This window comes from Heptranchias perlo, chromosome 21 (assembly GCF_035084215.1).
Source record: "Heptranchias perlo isolate sHepPer1 chromosome 21, sHepPer1.hap1, whole genome shotgun sequence".
In the NCBI taxonomy this organism is placed as follows: domain Eukaryota; kingdom Metazoa; phylum Chordata; class Chondrichthyes; order Hexanchiformes; family Hexanchidae; genus Heptranchias; species Heptranchias perlo.
The window spans coordinates 44,500,050-44,519,752 of NC_090345.1; the positions used below are offsets into that span (position 1 = coordinate 44,500,050).

Below are 19,703 nucleotides of genomic sequence, written 5' to 3' on the forward strand. Positions count from 1 at the left end.
CCTAAGCCTTTTTTCTAGATTTCTTTTCGAAGAGCCCCAGCCTGTTCAGTCTTTCCTGATGGTTGTTAGTGTCAGTTCTGGTAGCATTCTTGTGAATCTCTTTTGCACCATCTTCAGTGCCTCCATATCCTTTTTGTAATATGGAGACCAGAACTATACACAGTACTCTAAGTGCGGTCTAACTAAAGGTTATATATAAGTTTAACATAACTTCCCTTCTTTCCAATTCTATCCCTCTAGAAATGAACCTCAGTGCTTTGTTTGTATTTTTTATGGCCTTGTTAACTTGTGTTGCTACTTTTAATGATTTGTGTATTTGTACCCTCTGGTCCCTCTGCACCTCTATCCCATTTAGACTCTTAATTTCCAAGGAATATGTGGCCTCCTACAAAAATTCACCACCTCACACTTATCTATATTGAAATTCATTTGCCATTTGCATGTCCATTCAGCAAATTTATTAACGTTTTCTTGTATTGTATTGCAGTCTTCAGTATTTAGTGCCATCGGCAAATTTTGAAATTGTACTTCCGATTCCCAAGTCCAAATCATTTATCTAAATGGTGAACAGTAGTGACCCCAGCCACTGATCCCTGTGGAACACCACTTGCCACCTTTTGCCAGTCTGAGTAACTACCCTCAACCCCTACTCTCTGTTTTCTGTTCTGTAGCCAGCTTGCTATCCATTCTAATACTTGTCCCCTGACTCCATATGCTCTGACCTTAGTCATGAGTCTACTATGAGGTACCTAATCAAAGGCCTTTTGAAAATCCAAGTATATTACATCCACTGCATTACCCTTGTCTACTCTTTGTTATTTTTTCAAAGAATTCAGTAAGGTTGGTCAAGCATGACCTTCCCTTTATCAAGTCCCACTCCAGAGACCTGAGCACGTAATCTCGGCTGACACTCCAGTGCAGTACTGAGGGAGTGTTGCACTGTCAGAGGTGCCATCTTTCGGATGAGACGTTAAACCGAGGCCCCATCTGCCCTCTAAGGTGGACGTAAAAGATCCCATGGCACTATTTGAAGAAGAGCAGGGGAGTTCTCCCTGGTGTGCTGCCCAATTTTATCCCTCATCCAGCACCACTAAAACAGATTATCTGGTCATTTATCAAATTGCTGCACAAACAACAATGAGATAGTAACCAGATAATCTGTTTTAGTAATGTTGGTTGAGGGATAACGTCATCCGAAAGGTGGCACCTCCGACAGTGCAGCACTCCCTCAGTACTGCACTGCAGTGTCAGCCGAGATTTTGTGCTCAAGTCTCTGGAGTGGGACTTGAACCCACAACCTTCAGAATCAGAGGCGAGAGTGCTACCCACTGAGCCACGGCTGACACAGGAAGGATTGGGCCAGATGTGTGCACAGTCAACAATGGAGAAATCAGAGCCTGAGAGTGGAGGCCACAGCACAGCAGTGGCTGGAAGTTGAAAATTGCAAAAATTATGGGTGGACAGGGCTGGCAGCGGAAGGGAGTAGAGGTCTGGACCCAACAGCAGCCAGCAGCTGGGTCAAGGAGGAAAGCTCTGTGCGTCCGAAAAATCTGCAGGGACCCCGTAGAAAATATCTTAGCTGCAGGAACTGAGGGAAAGCTAACCCAAAGGCCCCGAGACAGAAGGAGACCTCACCAGGTGGAAATTGTTGGAGATATTTTAAAATGATGTAAGTAATTATGCAGGTAAGTTTTTTGCAGAACTTTGACATTTTTTTTTAATGTGTTTATCATAGCACAAGGAACTGGGCACAAACGCTTATCTCCAAGGCCTAAAATATGATCTATCTCCTTGTTTTAAGCTTGAAGTTGAAGTTAGCAAGTCAGCAGATCCATTCCCTTCACTGGAGGAAGGTTTAACCTGGGATATCTACTCAACCTACGTACTTCTGCAATCACCAGAGGAATCGGTAGCTGAGGTATTGCCAAATTTACTCAGCTCATGGTTAATCAAGATTTTGTTCACAGGTAAGTGTTGCTGTAAATCGTTCACCCACTGCCATTTTTTGTAGGTTGAGGAGGAGGCTGAGGAGAGTAAGGGTATAACGGACACCACGACCGAGGATCTTCTGGCTTGTTACACCATAGATGATGTCAAATCAATGCTTGGTGAAGTAACCGGAGAAGTGCTTGGAAGTTTTCAGGTTTGCAATTTGTCAATTATTTTTAACAATAAAAATTGATTCATCAACAATAACTTGCAGGAAGCTGTACAGGTGTTTTACAATAAGGAGGAAAAATATATGGTGGACATCGAGCCTTGGGACCCTACGACCCTCCGAGAACTCTGTGATCCTCCAATTCTAGCCTCTTGTGCGTACCCAATTTCCTTCACCCCACTATTGGTAGTTGTGCCTTCAGTTGTCTAGGCCCCTATCTCCGGAACTCCCTCCCTAAACCTCTCCGTCTTTCTACCTCTCTCTCCTCCTTTAAGACATTCCTTAAAATCTACCTCATTGTCCAACCAGTCCTAATATCTCCTTACGTGGCTCGGTGTCAATTTTCATTTGATAACACTCCTGTGAAGCGCCTTGGGATGTTTTACTGCGTTAAAGGTGTTATATAAATGCAAGTTGTTGTTGTTGTGATGGGGAAAAAATTAGATCAGCAAACAGAAAGGAGAGCAAATAGGACAAGGAATATAGGAAAGACAAAAGAGAAAGACAGATCAGAAGGAGGATGAAATAAAATCATTAAAATTGTCTGATAGAGGAAGGTTTGAGTTCTATATACGCAAATGCACACAGAGTGTTGTGAATAAAACTGGTGAGATAGAGGCACAAAATGAAGGGGGTATGATGTAATAGCATCAGCAGAGATAAGAAGGGTTAAATTGGGTCCTGTAGCGCCCTTTTTTAGGCGCTATGCGGCCAACTAAGACTCGAAAATGGGGCCCGAGATGCACGTCTGATGGTGTAGGGGAACTCTACCCCTCTGCCAATGATCGACGTGACACCAATATGGTACAGTGGAGTTTTATTAAGTTTCACACAAGGTTCAGCACTATGCGCGCTTAAGCAGTAGTTAGTAGTACAGAACTAGAGTTATATCACCTGTCCTGGGTAGAGGGTGTGCCCACTTCACACACTAGTCTTGACAGTTACTCTGCCTTGGGTCTCTTCCATCGATACCGCTACCTTGCCTGGGGTTTCCTCTTATCCTCCTGTCCCGTTGTTTGGGACAAGGCTCTCGTTGTAGGCCTCTGACCTTTTGACTTCTGACCTTGTCAGATCCGGGTCCTCTCCTCAGAGATGCCTGGTTTTGCTCCAGAATCAACCCTACTCCCGTCCGTGTCCTCTACAACCTAACTGTCGCAAGAGGTCTCTCTTTCATGCTATTTTTGAGGGTGGTACTATGGGGATCTTGCCAAAAGGCATGGTGGCCAATTGGGTATCAAGCATCTCTCAGGACAGAGGAAGAAAAGTCGGCCTACTCCTTTCTTTGATGGACAGGGGGTGATGGAGTAGCCCCCCCCCCCAATGCCGTACTCCTTGGATGGACCAATCACCAGTTACCACCATTCCCATGGGGATTGGCCCCTCATCTTATCCTGCAGTGTTTCTCACAAGGCCACTGTTAGCAGCTTCTCGGTCTGTTATCTTATCCTCCTGTCTGGGTCCCAGGCTTGGAACTCTAAGACTCCATTGTCTCATATGGACAGCTAGGTTCTTATCTCGTGGGCATATCTGTATAGCTATGTGCTGTGCTGGCTATTTCACACTTTACTTTTATTAGTTTTAATTAAGGGTTTTCGCAAAGCTTGAAAGATTCTAAGTTGTGAGGTTAATTACTATATACTTGCTTATTTACTATTAAAGAGAGAATTGTGTTCATATAAGGATAGAAGAAGGTACATGTCCCAAATACATGTGGTACAATGAGCCAAGGTACAGGTGTGATTACAGCAATACATTGGTTCACAATCATCAGGTATATGTTTGATGAATACAAAAGGTGAATTGCCCAGCAGAGCGGGGAAATTATAACGCAAATCAATGTGCACCATTTTGCAACTCCACAGTCCAGCCAAGGCCTCCAGCTAATGCACACAACATTAAACGGCGTGAAGGACCCCCCCCCCACCCCTCATCAGTGCTATTTAAAAGGATCATGAAGTACATACAGGTCAGTTACTGGATTATTTCTTCTGGCTGCGAGTGCAATTGTAGTGTTTTTGGAGGTTTCCTATACATGGCTAAAGTTTAACTAAGTGCCCTACAGGGAGTGGTCTGGCTTCTCTTGCAGTACTTCTTGTGTCATTTAAAATATGGTACTGAAAAAAGTTGCTTCCAGACATGGGTGGCCTGGTAGGGCTTCCTCGGGGAATTGAACATGACTGGAAGAACGAAGAGAGGCCACGGAGAGCTGGATAAGCTGCTAAAAGAGGGAGGAGAAGGAGGAGGAGCAGGGCACTCAGCAGGAGGCCATATCCGCGGAGGGTCTTCAAGGAGCAATTCTCTTAGCTCAACTTCAGCGACGACCAGTGCATCAGATGTATTCGGTTCGCCAAAGAGGTTGTGACTGAAATCTGTCAACTGCTGTAGCCACAGCTGCAGCCTCAAAGCAGGACAAGAACAGCATTGCCTGTGGCTGTCAAGGTGACTGGCTGTTAATTTTTATGGGTCTGGCTCCTTTCAAGCTGCTGCTGGATATATAAGCAACATCTCGCAGTTGGCAGCACATTGCAGTATAAGGGAAGTCAATGAGAGAAACACATTCATCTCATTCCTTCTTGTGAGAGACATGCAGGATGAGCGAGCATGAGGTTTTGCACGGATTACAGGCTTCCCCATGGTGCAAGATGCCATTGACTGCATGCACATTGCCTTGCGTGCTCCTCAACCGAACTCGGCCATATCAACAGAAAGGGATTCCATTCCCTCAATGTGCAGCTGGTGTGCGACCACAGGCAGTGCATCATGCATCTAAATGCTCGCTATCCTGGCAGCAGTCATGATTCTTTCATTCTGTGGCAGTCCCCCTGTTCCACCTATATTTGAACCAGCACTGCAAGTCAAAGGCTGGCTACTGGGCGACAAGGGTTATCCCCTCATGACATGGCTCATGACTGCAGTCAGGAACACATGCACGTGTGCACAGCAGGCGTACAACAAGAACCATGCTGCCACGAGAGACATCATAGAGCACACCCTAGGTGTCCTCAAACAACGTTTCCACTGCCTGGACAGCTCTGGAAGAGCCCTGCAGTACTCAGCTGAGTGGGTATCGAGATTTGTGGTGGTAGTATGCTGCACAACCTGGCCATTATGAGGGAAGAACCCTTGCCAAGAAACTGAGGAGCGTAAGCTCAAGGAGGTGGAGGAGGAAGAGGAGGAGCAAGTGGAGGAAGTGCAAGAGGAAGGGAGGGTACAATGTAGACAAGCTCTTTCTGCTGGTGATCAGATTATTCATGAGCAATACCAGTAACTTCAACTACACCTCCCCATTCACCAACAGTCCCACACTCCTTATCTTTCCTCTATCACTAATCATCACATTGTTCTCTTTCTAATAACAAATATTAATTCCTCCTTCAGTTCACCGCAGAAATAAAAATCATCACCAAATGCAAATTCAAATCCAAATTTATCAATTCACTCATTGAATAATGCATACAAAATGAAACTATTCACCCCTGTGCATTCCCTTAGTTACTGTCTTCTGTGTGCTTTTACCTTTCCTAGTGCCCCTACAAGGTGCTTCCTCAGTGTCTGCAGCATGTGTGGTGGAAGGCTGCTGATCTTCAGTTGAGGAGCGTGCAGATGGTCTTGGAGGACGACCTCGAGCAACTCTGGGCCTAGAGGGCCCGGCTTCTCTCTGCACAATCTCGGCCTGGGCGCAACTGTCTGGGTTGGTTGGCTGACAGGCAACAGCAAGGGCACTGGCATATGGCTGGCGTGGGAGCAGGAATGCTGTCATCCTGAGAGAGGACAACGGGTTCATCTTCCACAGAGCCACTGCCACTCCTCCAGGGCGATGCCTCAGCAATCCTGGTGATCTGTTGGAGAACACATTGCTGGACTGCTGTGATACCCTGGAAGCCCCTTTCATCAGTGGTACCCAAAGCCACGATGCAGCAGTCTGAACTTCCAAGGCAGCTGTCTGAGATTCCAATGCAAAAGTCAGACCTTTAATGGAAGCTGTTTGTGCTGCAATGGAAACCGTGACATCAGTCGTTAGACGCTGCATCACGATGGGTTCCACAGGTGCGCTGATGGAGGTGACCATCCATTCCATGTTGGAAAGGATGGACTCCAAGCTCTGCGCAAAGCCGTGTGCCAAGTTGGAGCTGGACTCCTCCATGCTCCTTGACATTGAGCACAGGCTTTCTGGCAGGCTTTCCAGTGCACCAAGCATTTGGTTGTGTACGCCAATCAGCCGCCTTCTGTAGCCTGGCCCATCAAAGTCCTCTGCAGCAGAACTAGTGTGCGACCTCGCCATCTGGTGAGCTGGCACCTGCGGTATCCTTTCCCCCCGCCCTGGCTCCTGCACACTTGTGGCCGGTGTCTCATCACATGTAGATCCCTCCTCTATTCTAGCCTCTAAAGTATGCGCAGTATCAGTCTCTGAGCTGTTTACTGCAATGTAAGATCAAGTGACGGTGTCTCTTCATCATCATTCTTCTTTCTCTTCTCTGACTGGAAAGGTTCCAGTTCTTGTTATCTGAAATGAAAAATGGTTGGGTTGTGATGAGAGGAGAGGAGAAAGTAAGAAGTACATGCCTACACCATTTTTTGTTATTCGTTCATGGGATGTGGGCGTCGCTGGCGAGGCCAGCATTTATTGCCCATCCCTAATTGCCCTTGAGAAGGTGGTGGTGAGCTGCCTTCTTGAACCGCTGCAGCCTCGTGTGGTGAAGGTACTCCCACAGTGCTGTTAGATAGGGAGTTCCAGGATTTTGACCCAGCGACGATGAAGGAACAACAATATATTTCCAAGTCGGGATGGTGTATGACTTGGTGGGGAATGTGCAGGTGGTGTTGTTCCCATGTGCCTGCGGCCCTTGTCCTTCCAGATGGTAGAGGTCGCGGGTTTGGGAGGTGCTGTCGAAGAAGCCTTGGCGAGTTGCTGCAGTGCATCCTGTGGATGGTACACACTGCAGCCACAGTGCGCCGGTGGTGAAGGGAGTAAATGTTTAGGGTGGTAGGTGGGGTGCCAATTAAGCGGGCTGCTTTGTCCTGGATGGTGTCGAGCTTCTTGAGTGTTGTTGGAGCTGCACTCATCCAGGCAAGTGGAGAGTACTCCTGACATGTGCCTTGTAGATGGTGGAAAGGCTTTGCGGAGTCAGGAGGTGAGTCACTTGCCGCAGAATACCCAGCATCTGACCTGCTCTTGTAGCCACAGTATTTATATGGCTGGTCCAGTTAAGTTTCTGGTCAATGGTGACCCCCAGGATGTTGATGGTGGAGGATTTGGCGATGGTAATGCTGTTGAATGTCAAGGGGAGGTGGTTACTCTCTCTTGTTGGAGATGGTCATTGCCTGGCACTTGTCTGGCGCGAATGTTACTTGCCACTTATCAGCCCAAGCCTGGATGTTGTCCAGGTCTTGCTGCATGCGGGCACGGACTGCTGCATTATCTGAGGGGTTGCGAATGGAACTGAACACTGTGCAATCATCAGCGAACATCCCCATTTCTGACCTTATGATGGAGGGAAGGTCATTGATGAAGCAGCTGAAGATGGTTGGGCCTAGGACACTGCCCTGAGGGACTCCTGCAGCAATGCCCTGGGGCTGAGATGATTGGCCTCCAACAACCACTACCATCTTCCTTTGTGCTAGGCACGACTCGAGCCACTGGAGAGTTTTCCTCCTGATTCCCATTGACTTCAATTTTACTAAGGCTCCTTGGTGCCACACTCTGTCAAATGCTGCCTTGATGTCAAGGGCAATCACTCTCACCTCACCTCTAGAATTCAGTTCTTTTGTCCATGTTTGGACCAAGGCTGTAATGAGATCTGGAGCCGAGTGGTCCCGGCGAAACCCAAACTGAACATCGGTGAGCAGGTTATTGGTGAGTAAGTGCCGCTTGATAGCACTGTCGACGACACCTTCCATACTTTGCTGATGATTGAGAGTAGACTGATGGGGTGGTAATTGGCCGGATTGGATTTGTTCTGCTTTTTGTGAACAGGACATACCTGGGCAATTTTCCACATTGTTGGGTAGATGCCAGTGTTGTAGCTGTACTGGAACAGTTTGGCTAGAGGCACGGTTAGTGCTGGAGCACAAGTCTTCAGCACTACAGCCAGGATGTTGTCGGGGCTCATAACCTTTGCTGTATCCAGTGCACTCAGCCATTTCTTGATATCACATGGAGTGAATCGAATTGGCTGAAGACTGGCTTCTGTGATGGTGGGGATATCGGTAGGAGGTCGAGATGGATCATCCACTCGGCACTTCTGGCTGAAGATGGTTGCAAACACTTCAGCCATGTCTTTTGCACTCACGTGCTGGACTCTGCCATCATTGAGGATCATGATGCGGAGATACCGGTGATGGACTGGGGTTGACAATTGTAAACAATTTTACAACACCAAGTTATAGTCCAACAATTTTTATTTGAAATCTACAAGCTTGTAGATTTCAAATAAAAATTGTTGGACTGTAACTTGGTGTTGTAAAATTGTTTACAATCATTGAGGATGGGGATGTTTACAGAGCCTCCTCCTCCCGTAAGTTGTTTAACTGTCCTCCACCATTCACGACTGGATGTGGCAGGACTGCAGAACTTTGATCTGATCCGTTGGTTGTGGAATCACTTAGCTCTGTCTATAGCATGTTGCTTCCGCTGTTTAGCATGCATATAGTCCTGAGTTGTAGCTTCACCAGTTTGGCACCTCATTTTTAGGTACGTCTGGTGCTGCTCCTGGCATGCTCTTCTACGCTCCTCATTGAACCAGGGCTGATCCCCTGGCTTGTTGGTAATGGTAGAGTGAAGAATATGCCGGGCCATGAGGTTACAGATTGTGGTGGAATACAATTCTGCTGCAGCTGATGGCCCACAGCGCCTCATGGATGCCCAGTTTTGAGCTACTAGCCCTGTTCTGAATCTATCCCATTTAGCATGGTGATAGTGCCACACAACACGTTGGATGGTGTCCTTAGTGCGAAGACGGGACTTTGTCTCCACAAGGACTGTGCGGTGGTCACTCCTACCAATACTGTCATGGACAGATGCATCTGTGACAGGTAGATTGGTGAGGACGAGGTCAAGTAGGTTTTTCCCTCGTGTTAGTTCGCTCACCACCTACCGCAGGCTCAGTCTGGCAGCTATGTCCTTCAGGACTTGGCCAGCTCGGTCAGTAGTGGTGCTACCGAGCCACTCTTGGTGATGGACATTGAAGTCCCCCACCCAGAGTACATTCTGTGCCCTTGCTACCCTCGGTGCTTCCTTCAAGTGGTGCTCAACATGGAGGAGGACTGATTCATCAGCTGAGGGAGGGCAGTAGGTGGTAATTTGCAGGAGGTTTCCTTGCCCATGTTTGACCTAACGCCATGAGATTTCATGGGGTCCGGAGTCAATGTCGAGGACTCCCAGGGCCACTCCCTCCCTCCTGTATATCACTGTACCGCCACCTCTGGTGGGTCTGTCCTGCAGGTGGGACAGGACATACCCAGGGATGGTGATGGAAGAGTCTGGGACATTGGCTGAAAGGTATGATTCTGTGAGTATGGCTGTGTCAGGCTGTTGCTTGACTAGTCTGTGGGACAGCACTCCCAATTCTGGCACAAGTCCCCAGATGTTAGTGAGGAGGACTTTGCAGGGTCGACTGGGCTTGGTTTGCCTTTGTCGTGTCCGGTACCTCGTGGTCCGATGCCGGGTGGTCGGTCTGGTTTTATTCTTATTACTTTTTTTAGCGAGATTGTACAACTGAGTGGCTTGCTAAGCCATTTCAGAGGGCGATTAAGAATCAACCACATTGCTGTGGGCCTGGAGTCATATATAGTCTAGACCGGGTAAGGACAGCAGGTTTGCTTCCCTTAAGGACATTAATGAACCAGATGGGTTTTTACATCAATCCGGTAGTTTCATGGCCACCATTACTGATACTAGTTTTTTTAATTCCAGATTTTATTTAATTGATCGAATTTAAATTCCCCAGCTGCCATGTCAGGATTTGAACTCATGATTCCGGATTATTAGTCCAAGCAGCTTATGAGTCAGAAAAGATTGAGGGAGAAGAGAGAAGGAGGATTAGGTATGCAGAGACCCTCATCATTGATCCCTCCAGAGCCGCCAGTAGCCAGGGCCTCAGCGATGCCTCGTCCCATGATGACCAGCACTGCTTCCACCACAGGGGATGAAATGTGTAGGTGTGCTTGTCTCCTCCAGTTGTTTGTTGTTGCCACCTGTTATGCGCCACCTTGTCCTGCAAGAAAGAGGGAAGTATGTCAGTGGGTGTCCTGTAAGTTATTTGGGTGATGTGGCTGTCATGGTTGAAAAGCTGCCAGTGTGTGTGTGCTGTGAGTTGTGGGTATGATTTTGCAACAATGCTAAGTGTATGAGGGTGAGGTAAACCATGTGAAGTGAAAGGTTGAGTACCGATTGATCGAGATTGATGGTAGGTGGGTGATGGGGGGGGGGTGTTGTGCATGGAGCAGTGGGTGAGGCTAGTGGTGCAGTTGGTAGGATATGCCATTTGAAGATTGAACTCACTCACCTTGACAACTCGTGTCAGATCATTGAACTTCTTTCTGCACTGCATCCATGTTCTTGGAGCAACACTCCTGGCATTGACCTATGCTGCTACTTCCCCCCACTACCTCCTGAGCATACGTCTGCAGGGCCTTCTGCCCCCCCCACACCCAACTGCGGATACAAGATGTCCCTCCTTCTTTCCACCTCTTGCACCAAGGCCTCCAGTGCATTATCAGAAAACCTAGGTGCATACTCTCTTGCATGTTCAGCCATTCTTCAGTATAATTACAGCACAGATTCAGTTCACAAAGGACTCTCACCACTTCTTGCAGCCACAATGCCCCTCCCCATTAAGAGGTGCAGGCTGCCTTAAAGTAACATACTGCCTGCAGCGCTACGGACGGGTGCGGGTTAATCGCGTAGCGCGATCCCTACGCCTGTTTTCAGGGGTTATCCAATTTAACCCCCTTGGCTTAGGCTAGCACAGGACTGAGAACTGAACATTTCTGGTTACAAAATATTCAGGAGAGACAAGAGTAGGGAAAAAAGGGAGGGGGGTGGGTGGCAGTGTTAATCAAAGATTCCATTGCAGCGCTAGTTACGAGTTCAGGATCCCACCATGGCAAGTTGTGAAATTGAATTCAGTAAATCTGATCATTTGTGGGCTGACGCTAAACAGTGACCATGAAAGCAGCCGGATTGTTGTAAAATCTTGTGTTCCCAAATGTCCTTCAGAGAAGGGAACCTCCTATCCCTACCTGATATGCCTACATGTTGATTAAGGGTGCGGCCAGGACAGTGGGAGAACTCCCTGCTCTTCTTTGATTAGTGCACAAACAATGGAAAATGTCCAAACAAGAGATAATTCGGATATAGACTGAACATATTCCCACAAGAAGCAATGTCGGTGCAGTAAGAGCTGGAGTTCCTTGGATAAGGAAAGAAATTAAAATCAGACTTAAAAAGAGGTATTTGATAAATCTAGGGCTAAAAGCACAAAAGAAAATCAAGGTGAATGTAGAGGGGAGGCAAACATAAAACTAGAAAGGCTAAGAGGAAGTGTGAAGAAAGGCTGGCGAGTAACATAAGAGGAAAGAGTAAAGGATTTTATAAACACATAAAAATTGAAATAACTTCAAGACAGAGTAGGGCCGATTAGAAATGAAAAAGGAAATCTTATGGAGGGTGAGAGAACGGTGGAGATACAAAGAATAAGTACTTTGCCTTAGTATTCACAGAAGAGTGTGATAATGGGAATGAAAGAATACAAGAAGAGGAGCTGGAGCAATTAGATAAGATAACTCTAGATAACGAAGTAACACTGAAAAAAAATATTAGTGGAACTCAAAGTGGAAAGGGCGCCAGGCTCTGTTGGCATGCATCCAAGAATTCTGAGGAAAATCAAGGAGGAAATAGCAGAGGCTCTGATCCAACCACAATCTTTAAAACATCCTTGGATATGGAAGTTGTGCCAGAAGACTGGAGGGTTGCCATTTCCCATAATACAGCATAAAATTAATGCTTACCTAGAAAGACATGGTTTGGTTAAGGACAGCCAACAGCCAACATGAATTTGTAAAAGGCAAGTCATGTTTGACAAATTGTAGAGTTCTTTGAGGAAATAACGGAATGTATTGATATAGGAAATGCAGTCGATGTGTAGATGGATTTTCAAAATGTGTTTGACAATGTGCCACATAGAAGGCTTGTTAATAAAATGAACCAAGTTGTTTTGAAGGGAGAGAGCCAGCGTATACAGAAAGTTGATTAGAGGTTGGAAAACAGAGTAATGATTAGTGGGTGTTTATCAGACTGGAAGGGTGTATACAGTCATGTCCCACAGGCTCAGTGTTGGGACCATTGTGTTTCTCAATATATAAATGATCTGGACTTGGTTATAGGAGACACAGTATCAATATCAGCATGCCCTGCACGATTTTGTGCCTCTAATGGATGGAAAATTGACTGGAAATTTGTGCAGGGCACTCTAACCCCCATACCTGAACTCTTGATGTGCACTCCCACTACTTGCACAGTTCAAAAAGAAGCTAGTGAATTATTTAATGCGTCCAAGTTTCACCTCTTTAAATTTCAACAAAATTAACAACTGGAACCGTTTACAAAGTATGACATTTTGGAAGTTGTATCAAAATAACATCAAGCTTCAAATGTGATAGAATTGCCTGTTTGTATAAAAGTTTTGAAAGCATCCATCACTTTCCAGACATCGCACTTTGTTCAGTTGTGATTTGTTGGATATTTTATACAACCATTTAGCAAAAGTAGAAGAAACCCAGTGATTTCCTGCAGTTTTTGTTCTGATGTTGAGATAACCTGGAGGGATTGTTGAGAAAAATAAATCAGGCAAGCTGTTAATCTAGAGAAACTTCCAACAACAACATTTAGCCTCTAATTAACCTCGGGACCTATTTCAACCACTTTCCCACAGCAAGTAACTGTGCAGAGGTCTTAAAGGGGCAGGCCAGGTCAGCAACTAAACATTACAGCCATGCTCCAGACCCCGGACTACCTGTGAGCAATGCTACGGGAGATCAGCCAATGTGCTAACAATTTTTTTTCGAAAGCATCAAACTTGCCGGAGCCCAAGTCACACCTTGTTCTCTGCTGAAAATCTGATGCTTTTGTATCCTGAAACAGCAAATGTACTAGTGGCTGAACCTATATGAACAAATTCTTCACATTTATTGCTGTGTCTGAAATGTAAGATGGAGAACTTCAGTGCTGCAGTTTAGCTCAGATGCATGCAATTCCCTAACCAAGGCTAATGGAAAACTGTCAGTCAGCAGATCCTCCTCATAACTGCCCTTTAAATTTAAATGTCAATAATTTATGCTAATTAATCAGTAATTCATTTAAGAACAATCCTACTGTAACTTTACAGCAAAGAACTTTTTGACTCTTAAGCCCTCTTTGAACCAGATCAAATGCCATTAGTTAAAAACTCACTGATACAAGATGTTAACCGACATTGATGGTAGTTTGATAGTTGAATTAGGCTGCAGTTGATGATGATTTAGGATAGCAGCCTGAAATGTTAATACGCTGAAAGCAAGACAAAACTTTTAGCCGTATTATTGATATCTCACACACACACAACCATAGATGTACACACACACACACACACACACACACACACACAAAACACCTGCACACATACGCAATTAGGCCCTACACACGTGTGCTAGAATTTTTTAAAAAGCAAATTGAATTACAAGTTAGGTGTTGATGCTCCTTGTATAAGCCTGGCCTTACCCATCATTCAGCAGTTTCTTTTCATTCATCTTAGAATCATAGAAATTTAAGGCACTGGAGGCCATTCGGCCCATCATGCCCGTGCCAGCCAAAAAAGAGCTATCCAGCCTAATCCCACTTTCTAGCTCTTGGTCCGTAGCCCTGTAGGTTACGGCGCTTCAAGTGCTTATCCAAATACTTTATAAATGCGATGAGGGTTTCTGCCTCTATCATCCTTTCAGGCAGTGAGTTCCAGACCGCCACCACCCTCTGGGTGAAAGAAATTCTCCTCAACTGTCCTCCAGTCCTTCTGTCAATTACTTTAAATCTATGCCCCTCGTTATTAACCTCTCTGCTAAGGGAAATAGGTCCTTCCTATCCAGTCTATCTAAGCCCCTCATAATTTTATACACCTCAATTAAATCTTCCCTCAGCCTTCTCTGTTCCAAAGAAAACAACCCCAGCCTATCCAATCTTTCCGCATAGCTAAAATTCTCCAGTCCTGGCAACGTCTTTGTAAATCTCCTCTATACCCTCTCTAGTGCAATCACATCTTTCCTGTAATGTGGCGACCAGAACTGTATGCAGTACTCTAGCTGTGGCCTAACTAGTGTTTTATACAGTTCCAGCATAATCTCCCTGCTCTTATATTCTATCCCCTGGCTAATAAAGGAAAGTATCCCATGTGCCTTCTTAACTGCCTTATTTACCTGTCCTGCTACCTTCAGGGATCTGTGGACATGCACTCCAAGGTCCCTGTGTTCCTCTATACTTCTCAATATCCTCCCATTTATTGTGTATTCCCTTGCCTTGTATGACCTCCCCAAATGCATTAACTCACTCTCATCCAGATTGAATTCCATTTGCCACTTTTCTGCCCACCTGACCAGTCCATTGTTTATTCCTGCAGTCTACAGCTTTCCTCCTCTCTGGCAACCACACAGCCAATTTTTTATCATCTGCAAACTTCTTAATGATGCCCCCTACATTTAAGTCTAAATCTTTGATTTATATCACTAAAAGCAAGGGACCTAGTGCTGAGCCCTGCGGAACCCCACTGGAAACAGCCTTCCAGTCACAAAAACACCCTTTGCTTCCTGCCACAGAGCCAATTTTGGACCCAACTTGCCACTTTCCCTTGGATCCCATGGGCTTTTACTTTTCTGACCAGTCTGTCATGTGGGACCTTGTCAAAACCCTTGCTAAAATCCATGAATGTTACATCAAACGCACTACCCTCATCGACCCTCCTTGTTACCTCCTCAAAAAATTCAGTCAAGTTAGTCAGACACGACCTTCCCTTATGCTCTTTGCGTATTTGAATCACGTATTTTGTTTGTGTGTTGCTGGTAGGCCTTTAGAAAAGACTGAGTCAGATGGCTTGTGGGTTCAAATCCAGTCTGGACATTTAAGTGCACTACTCGGGGAGTGTTTCATTGTGCCTGTTCAAATGGAAAGATCCCAGTGCCGCTGTTAAGACAAGAGCGGGAAGACCTCCCGTTGTCCTGACCAACACTCCTCCCTCAACCAGTACCACCAAAAAAACAGATTAACAGATAATTCAGCTCATTTGCTGTTTGCGGGACCTTGCTGTGTACAAATTGGCTGTCATTCTTGCCGACTCTCAGTATCCTGCGATGCTCACTAGAAATGCACTGTGTTGCTTCTACCAGTATAATGCAGGAATCCAGGGAGGACTGGCCTGCACTGACAGGAAGTCGGCATTTAAAGGGAGAGCGGTGATTTAGAATTGGTGCAATTTAAATAAAGTTATTTTGGTAGCTCTTTTTTTTTCTGCCAGGTTATTTTTGTAAATTTGGGCCAAGCATTTTGGCTCAGATATTCAGTTACAGCGATTATAATTTGCACATTTACCTTAGCAAGTCTGAGGAAAACCCTCTTCACGGTACTTCACTTAAGAGGTAGTGAGAGTTGTGCTGTCTACTTGAAAATGACCTCCAGACTGCCTTCACCATTGTCAGTGGCTGCCAAAGTCACCAAAGTCCTAAATCTCTAGGATTATGACTTATGACTCATTCCAAGTTGCCTTTGATACAAAAGACATTTAACTGAATACCTGGCTCAGTTCTGGGTCTTTTGCACCGTGTTCACTCTTTCTCCTTGTGCACACACTTCAAAACACTGAAATCTTTTTAAAAATGTATTAAAATTTTGCAAACCGTCCCTTTCCACCCCCCTGCCCCCACTTAGTGACACTCCCTGTGTAAGCCTAAAAGCAAGGGACCTAGTGCTGAGCCCTGCGGAACCCCACTGGAAACAGCCTTCCAGTCACAAAAACACCCTTTGCTTCCTGCCACAGAGCCAATTTTGGACCCAACTTGCCACTTTCCCTTGGATCCCATGGGCTTTTACTTTTCTGACCAGTCTGTCATGTGGGACCTTGTCAAAACCCTTGCTAAAATCCATGAATGTTACATCAAACGCACTACCCTCATGAGATTGATGAGCTGGCCTTGCAGCATCCAACAAGGCCATCTCATTGCTCTACCAGTGTTTGCTTAGGGCCTCGGAAGGGGTTCTTTCTATATCACTGAATCAGGCCTTAGTAGACAGACCACGTTTCCTAATCGTATTTTTAAAAAATGTTCCTTCAAGTTGCAGCTGCAGAAAACAGTCAGCCGGAGGACTGCTAGCCTCCTTGGAAAACTTATAGTCTCTTTTACGCTGGATCACAGCCTAAAGAAACAGAACTTGACACCATTTTCAATTCGTGTATCTTTGAACAACTCTTTGGATCAATGCGTAGAGCGTAGCAGATTCATCCAAAGCTGACTGGTTACTGTAACTGAACCTTAGTTTTTCTTTTAATTAAACTGTCCATCAGCCTCTTCCTAATATTGAGGCTGCTGCTCCTCCAACGCCCCTGACTTAAAATTCTCATCCTTGTGTTTAAATCCCTCCATGACCTTGCCCTTCCATTTGTTCCTTACATTTGTCAACCCCAGTCCATCACTGGCATCTCCACATCCTTGCCCTTCCATATCTCTGTAACGTCCTTCAGCCCTACAAACCCCCACCCCGCCCTCCGATCTCTCTGTTCCTCTGTCTTCAGCCTCTTATGCATCTCCTCTCCCTTTGGCCCTCAGTTGACATCCATGCCTCCAGCACCTTATGACATTAATCTCCATTAGGGATGCTATGTAAAAGCAAACTGTTTTTGTGAAGATCCGTTACAGTAAAATGTTACTGTGCCAAACAAGATTTCACCATCAAAGGGTTCTACTCTAGACACAAGCACGCATACATACTAATTATTATCAAGTTTAAAGACATGCTTTCCATGAACTTCAGTATTATTTAGCAATATAATATCTGCAAACTGCAAAGGAACAAAAAAAACATGGGTTTTACTTGAAAATTTGGCAGCAGGCAACATATTTTGAATATATGTTGTACAGCCAAAACAAATTGAAATGGGTTTTATTGGAGGCTGTGCAAAGCTACAAATTAAATAAGCTGTCAGTTGGGACCCTTATTGTCCTTACTAAATGTGGTTGTATTATCTGCCAAAGTATTTCCTAATCTGTTTAACCCACCCAACCTCCATGTTCATTTTATGAAGTGCTTTCATATTTTATTTATTGTGAAGTAGCAAAAGTTTTTACTTGTTAGATAACGCTAAATTCACCAATCTTCTGCTCCCAGTAGGGAGCTGCGTTCAAAGAGAGCCCAGGTTGAAGGGTTGGCACTACAGTGTTGTAGTCCTATTTCCAACCTGCACTCCCACTGAGCCCTGCAAGCGAGGATCAGTGGACTTAGCCTATAGGATTGTGTGCACACTAGTGGTGTAGCCAAGTGACTTGCATTTATATAGTGCCTTTAACGTAAAAAAGCATCCCACTGTGCTTCACAGAAGTGTAAGGGAAATAAATGGATGCTGAGCCATAGACTGAGAGACTAGGAAGGGTGACCAAAGCTTGGTTAAAGTGGTGGGTTTCAAGAAGAGTCTTAAATGAGGAATGGAAGGCGAAGAGTCAGGGGGGCTTCGGGAAGGAATTCCAGAGTGTGGGGCCTCGCTGGCTGAAAGCACGGCTGCTAATGGTGGGATGAAGGAAGGGGTTGAATGCACAATAGGCCAGAATATAGGAAAGGGAGAATTTGAATGGGGAAGGAAGTAGTGCTGAATGAGGTTACAAAGGTAAGGAGGTTTGAGGCCATGGAGCGATTTAGCCACAAATTACACGTTGAAATATGTAGTAACTCTGCATATTTCATTAGTATTTTCCATAGAAAGAGTTCCAGTTCTATGTGGCTTCCTCACAATTACTATTTCCTGGTTGGGTAATGGCTCTTTGAGGTTGAGTTGGTTTCAAGTTAACATGTGTGACAATAGATTATTGAACATCAAGCCATAGTTTCCCAGACAGTCACTGACCTCATTTCCTCTGGAGATCTTCCCCACACGGCCTCTAACCTCATAGTCCCCCAACCCTGCACAGCCCGCTTCTCTACCTCCTTCCCAAGATCCACAAACAGGACTGCCCCTGTAGACCCATCATTTCATCCTGTTCTTGCCCCATGGAACTTATTTCTTTCTATCTCGACTTTTTTCTCCCCTCGTCCAGTCTCTTCCGACCTACATCTGCGACTCTTCCAATGCCCTCCATCACTTTAACAGTTTCCAGCTCCCCCGCCCTAACTGTCTCCTTTTCACCATGGATGTCCGGTACCTCTACACCGTCATCCCCCACCAGGACAGCCCTCCGCTGCTTCCTTAAACGGAGGCCCAAACAGTCCCCATCCACCACCACCCTCCTCTGCCTGGCTGAACTTGTTCTTACGTTGAACAATTTCTCCTTTGACTCCACTCGCTTCCTCCAAATAAAAGGTGTCGCTATGGGAACCCGTACGGGTCCTAGTTATGCCTGCCTTTTTGCAGGATACATGGAACATTCTTTGTTCCAGTCCTACTCAGGACCCCATCCTCACTTTTTCTGGAACATTGGTGATTGTATCAGTGCCATTGCTTGCTCTCGCCCCGAACTGGAAAATTTAATCAACTTTGCTTCCAATTTCCACCCTTCCCTCGCCTTCACATGGTCCATCTGTGACCCTTCCCTTCCTCAACTTCTCTATCTCCATTTCTGGGGATAAGCTGTCAACCAATGTCTACTATAAGCTCACCAACTCCCACTGCTACCTTGATTACACTTCCTCCCACTTCGCTTCCTGTAAGTACTCTATTCCCTTCTCCCAGTTTCTCCATCTCCGTCGCATCTGTTCTGACGATGCCACCTTCCACACCAGTTCTTCCGATATATCTTCCTTTTTCCTCAACCGAGGATTTCCCTCCACTGTAGTTGACGGGACCCTCGACCGTGTCCGTCCCATCTCCCGCACTTCTGCCCTCACTCCTTCTCGTCCCTCCCAGAACCATGAAAGGGCCCCCCTTATCCTCACCTCTCACCCCACCATCCTCCACATTCAACTTATCATCCTCCGTCATTTCCACCACCCCCAGAGGGATGCCACCACCAAACACATCTTCCCCTCCCCTCCCAGCATTCTGAAGGGACCGCTCCCTCCGCGACACCCTGGTCCACTCTTCCATCACCCCCAACACCCGCTCTCCTCCCCACAGCACCTTCCTGTGCGAGCGCAGTGTAATAAATTGGATAGGCTGGTGGTAAAGAATAGAATACTAAAGCCTGATCTTCAGTTGCTTCCAAGCCTTTATTCACAGGGATCCACATTACCCATTCCACACCCTAGATAAGCTCTCATATAAATAGATGCAAGAGAGTCCCCAATTGATGCGCACCACCTGAGTACAGTTGACACTAATTGATA

General features: G+C 45.9%; 1 protein-coding gene across 4 annotated transcripts in view; it reads left to right on the forward strand.

Moving 5' to 3' along the window:
• Positions 1-19,703, forward strand: part of cabcoco1 (ciliary associated calcium binding coiled-coil 1) — an 88,621-nt gene that overhangs the window by 57,571 nt on the left and 11,347 nt on the right. For 3 of the 4 annotated variants that reach the window (XR_010966785.1, XM_068002767.1, XM_068002768.1), the window contains exons 6-7: positions 1,802-1,918; positions 2,012-2,143. Coding sequence is in view for 3 of the 4 variants with exons in the window: in XM_068002767.1 (XP_067858868.1) it covers positions 1,802-1,918; positions 2,012-2,143 (249 nt within the window). In the remaining variant the exon portion in view is untranslated. Of the gene's footprint in view, positions 1-1,801; positions 1,968-2,011; positions 2,144-19,703 lie in introns of all 4 variants that reach the window. The other variant, XM_068002769.1, reaches the window with a different exon arrangement.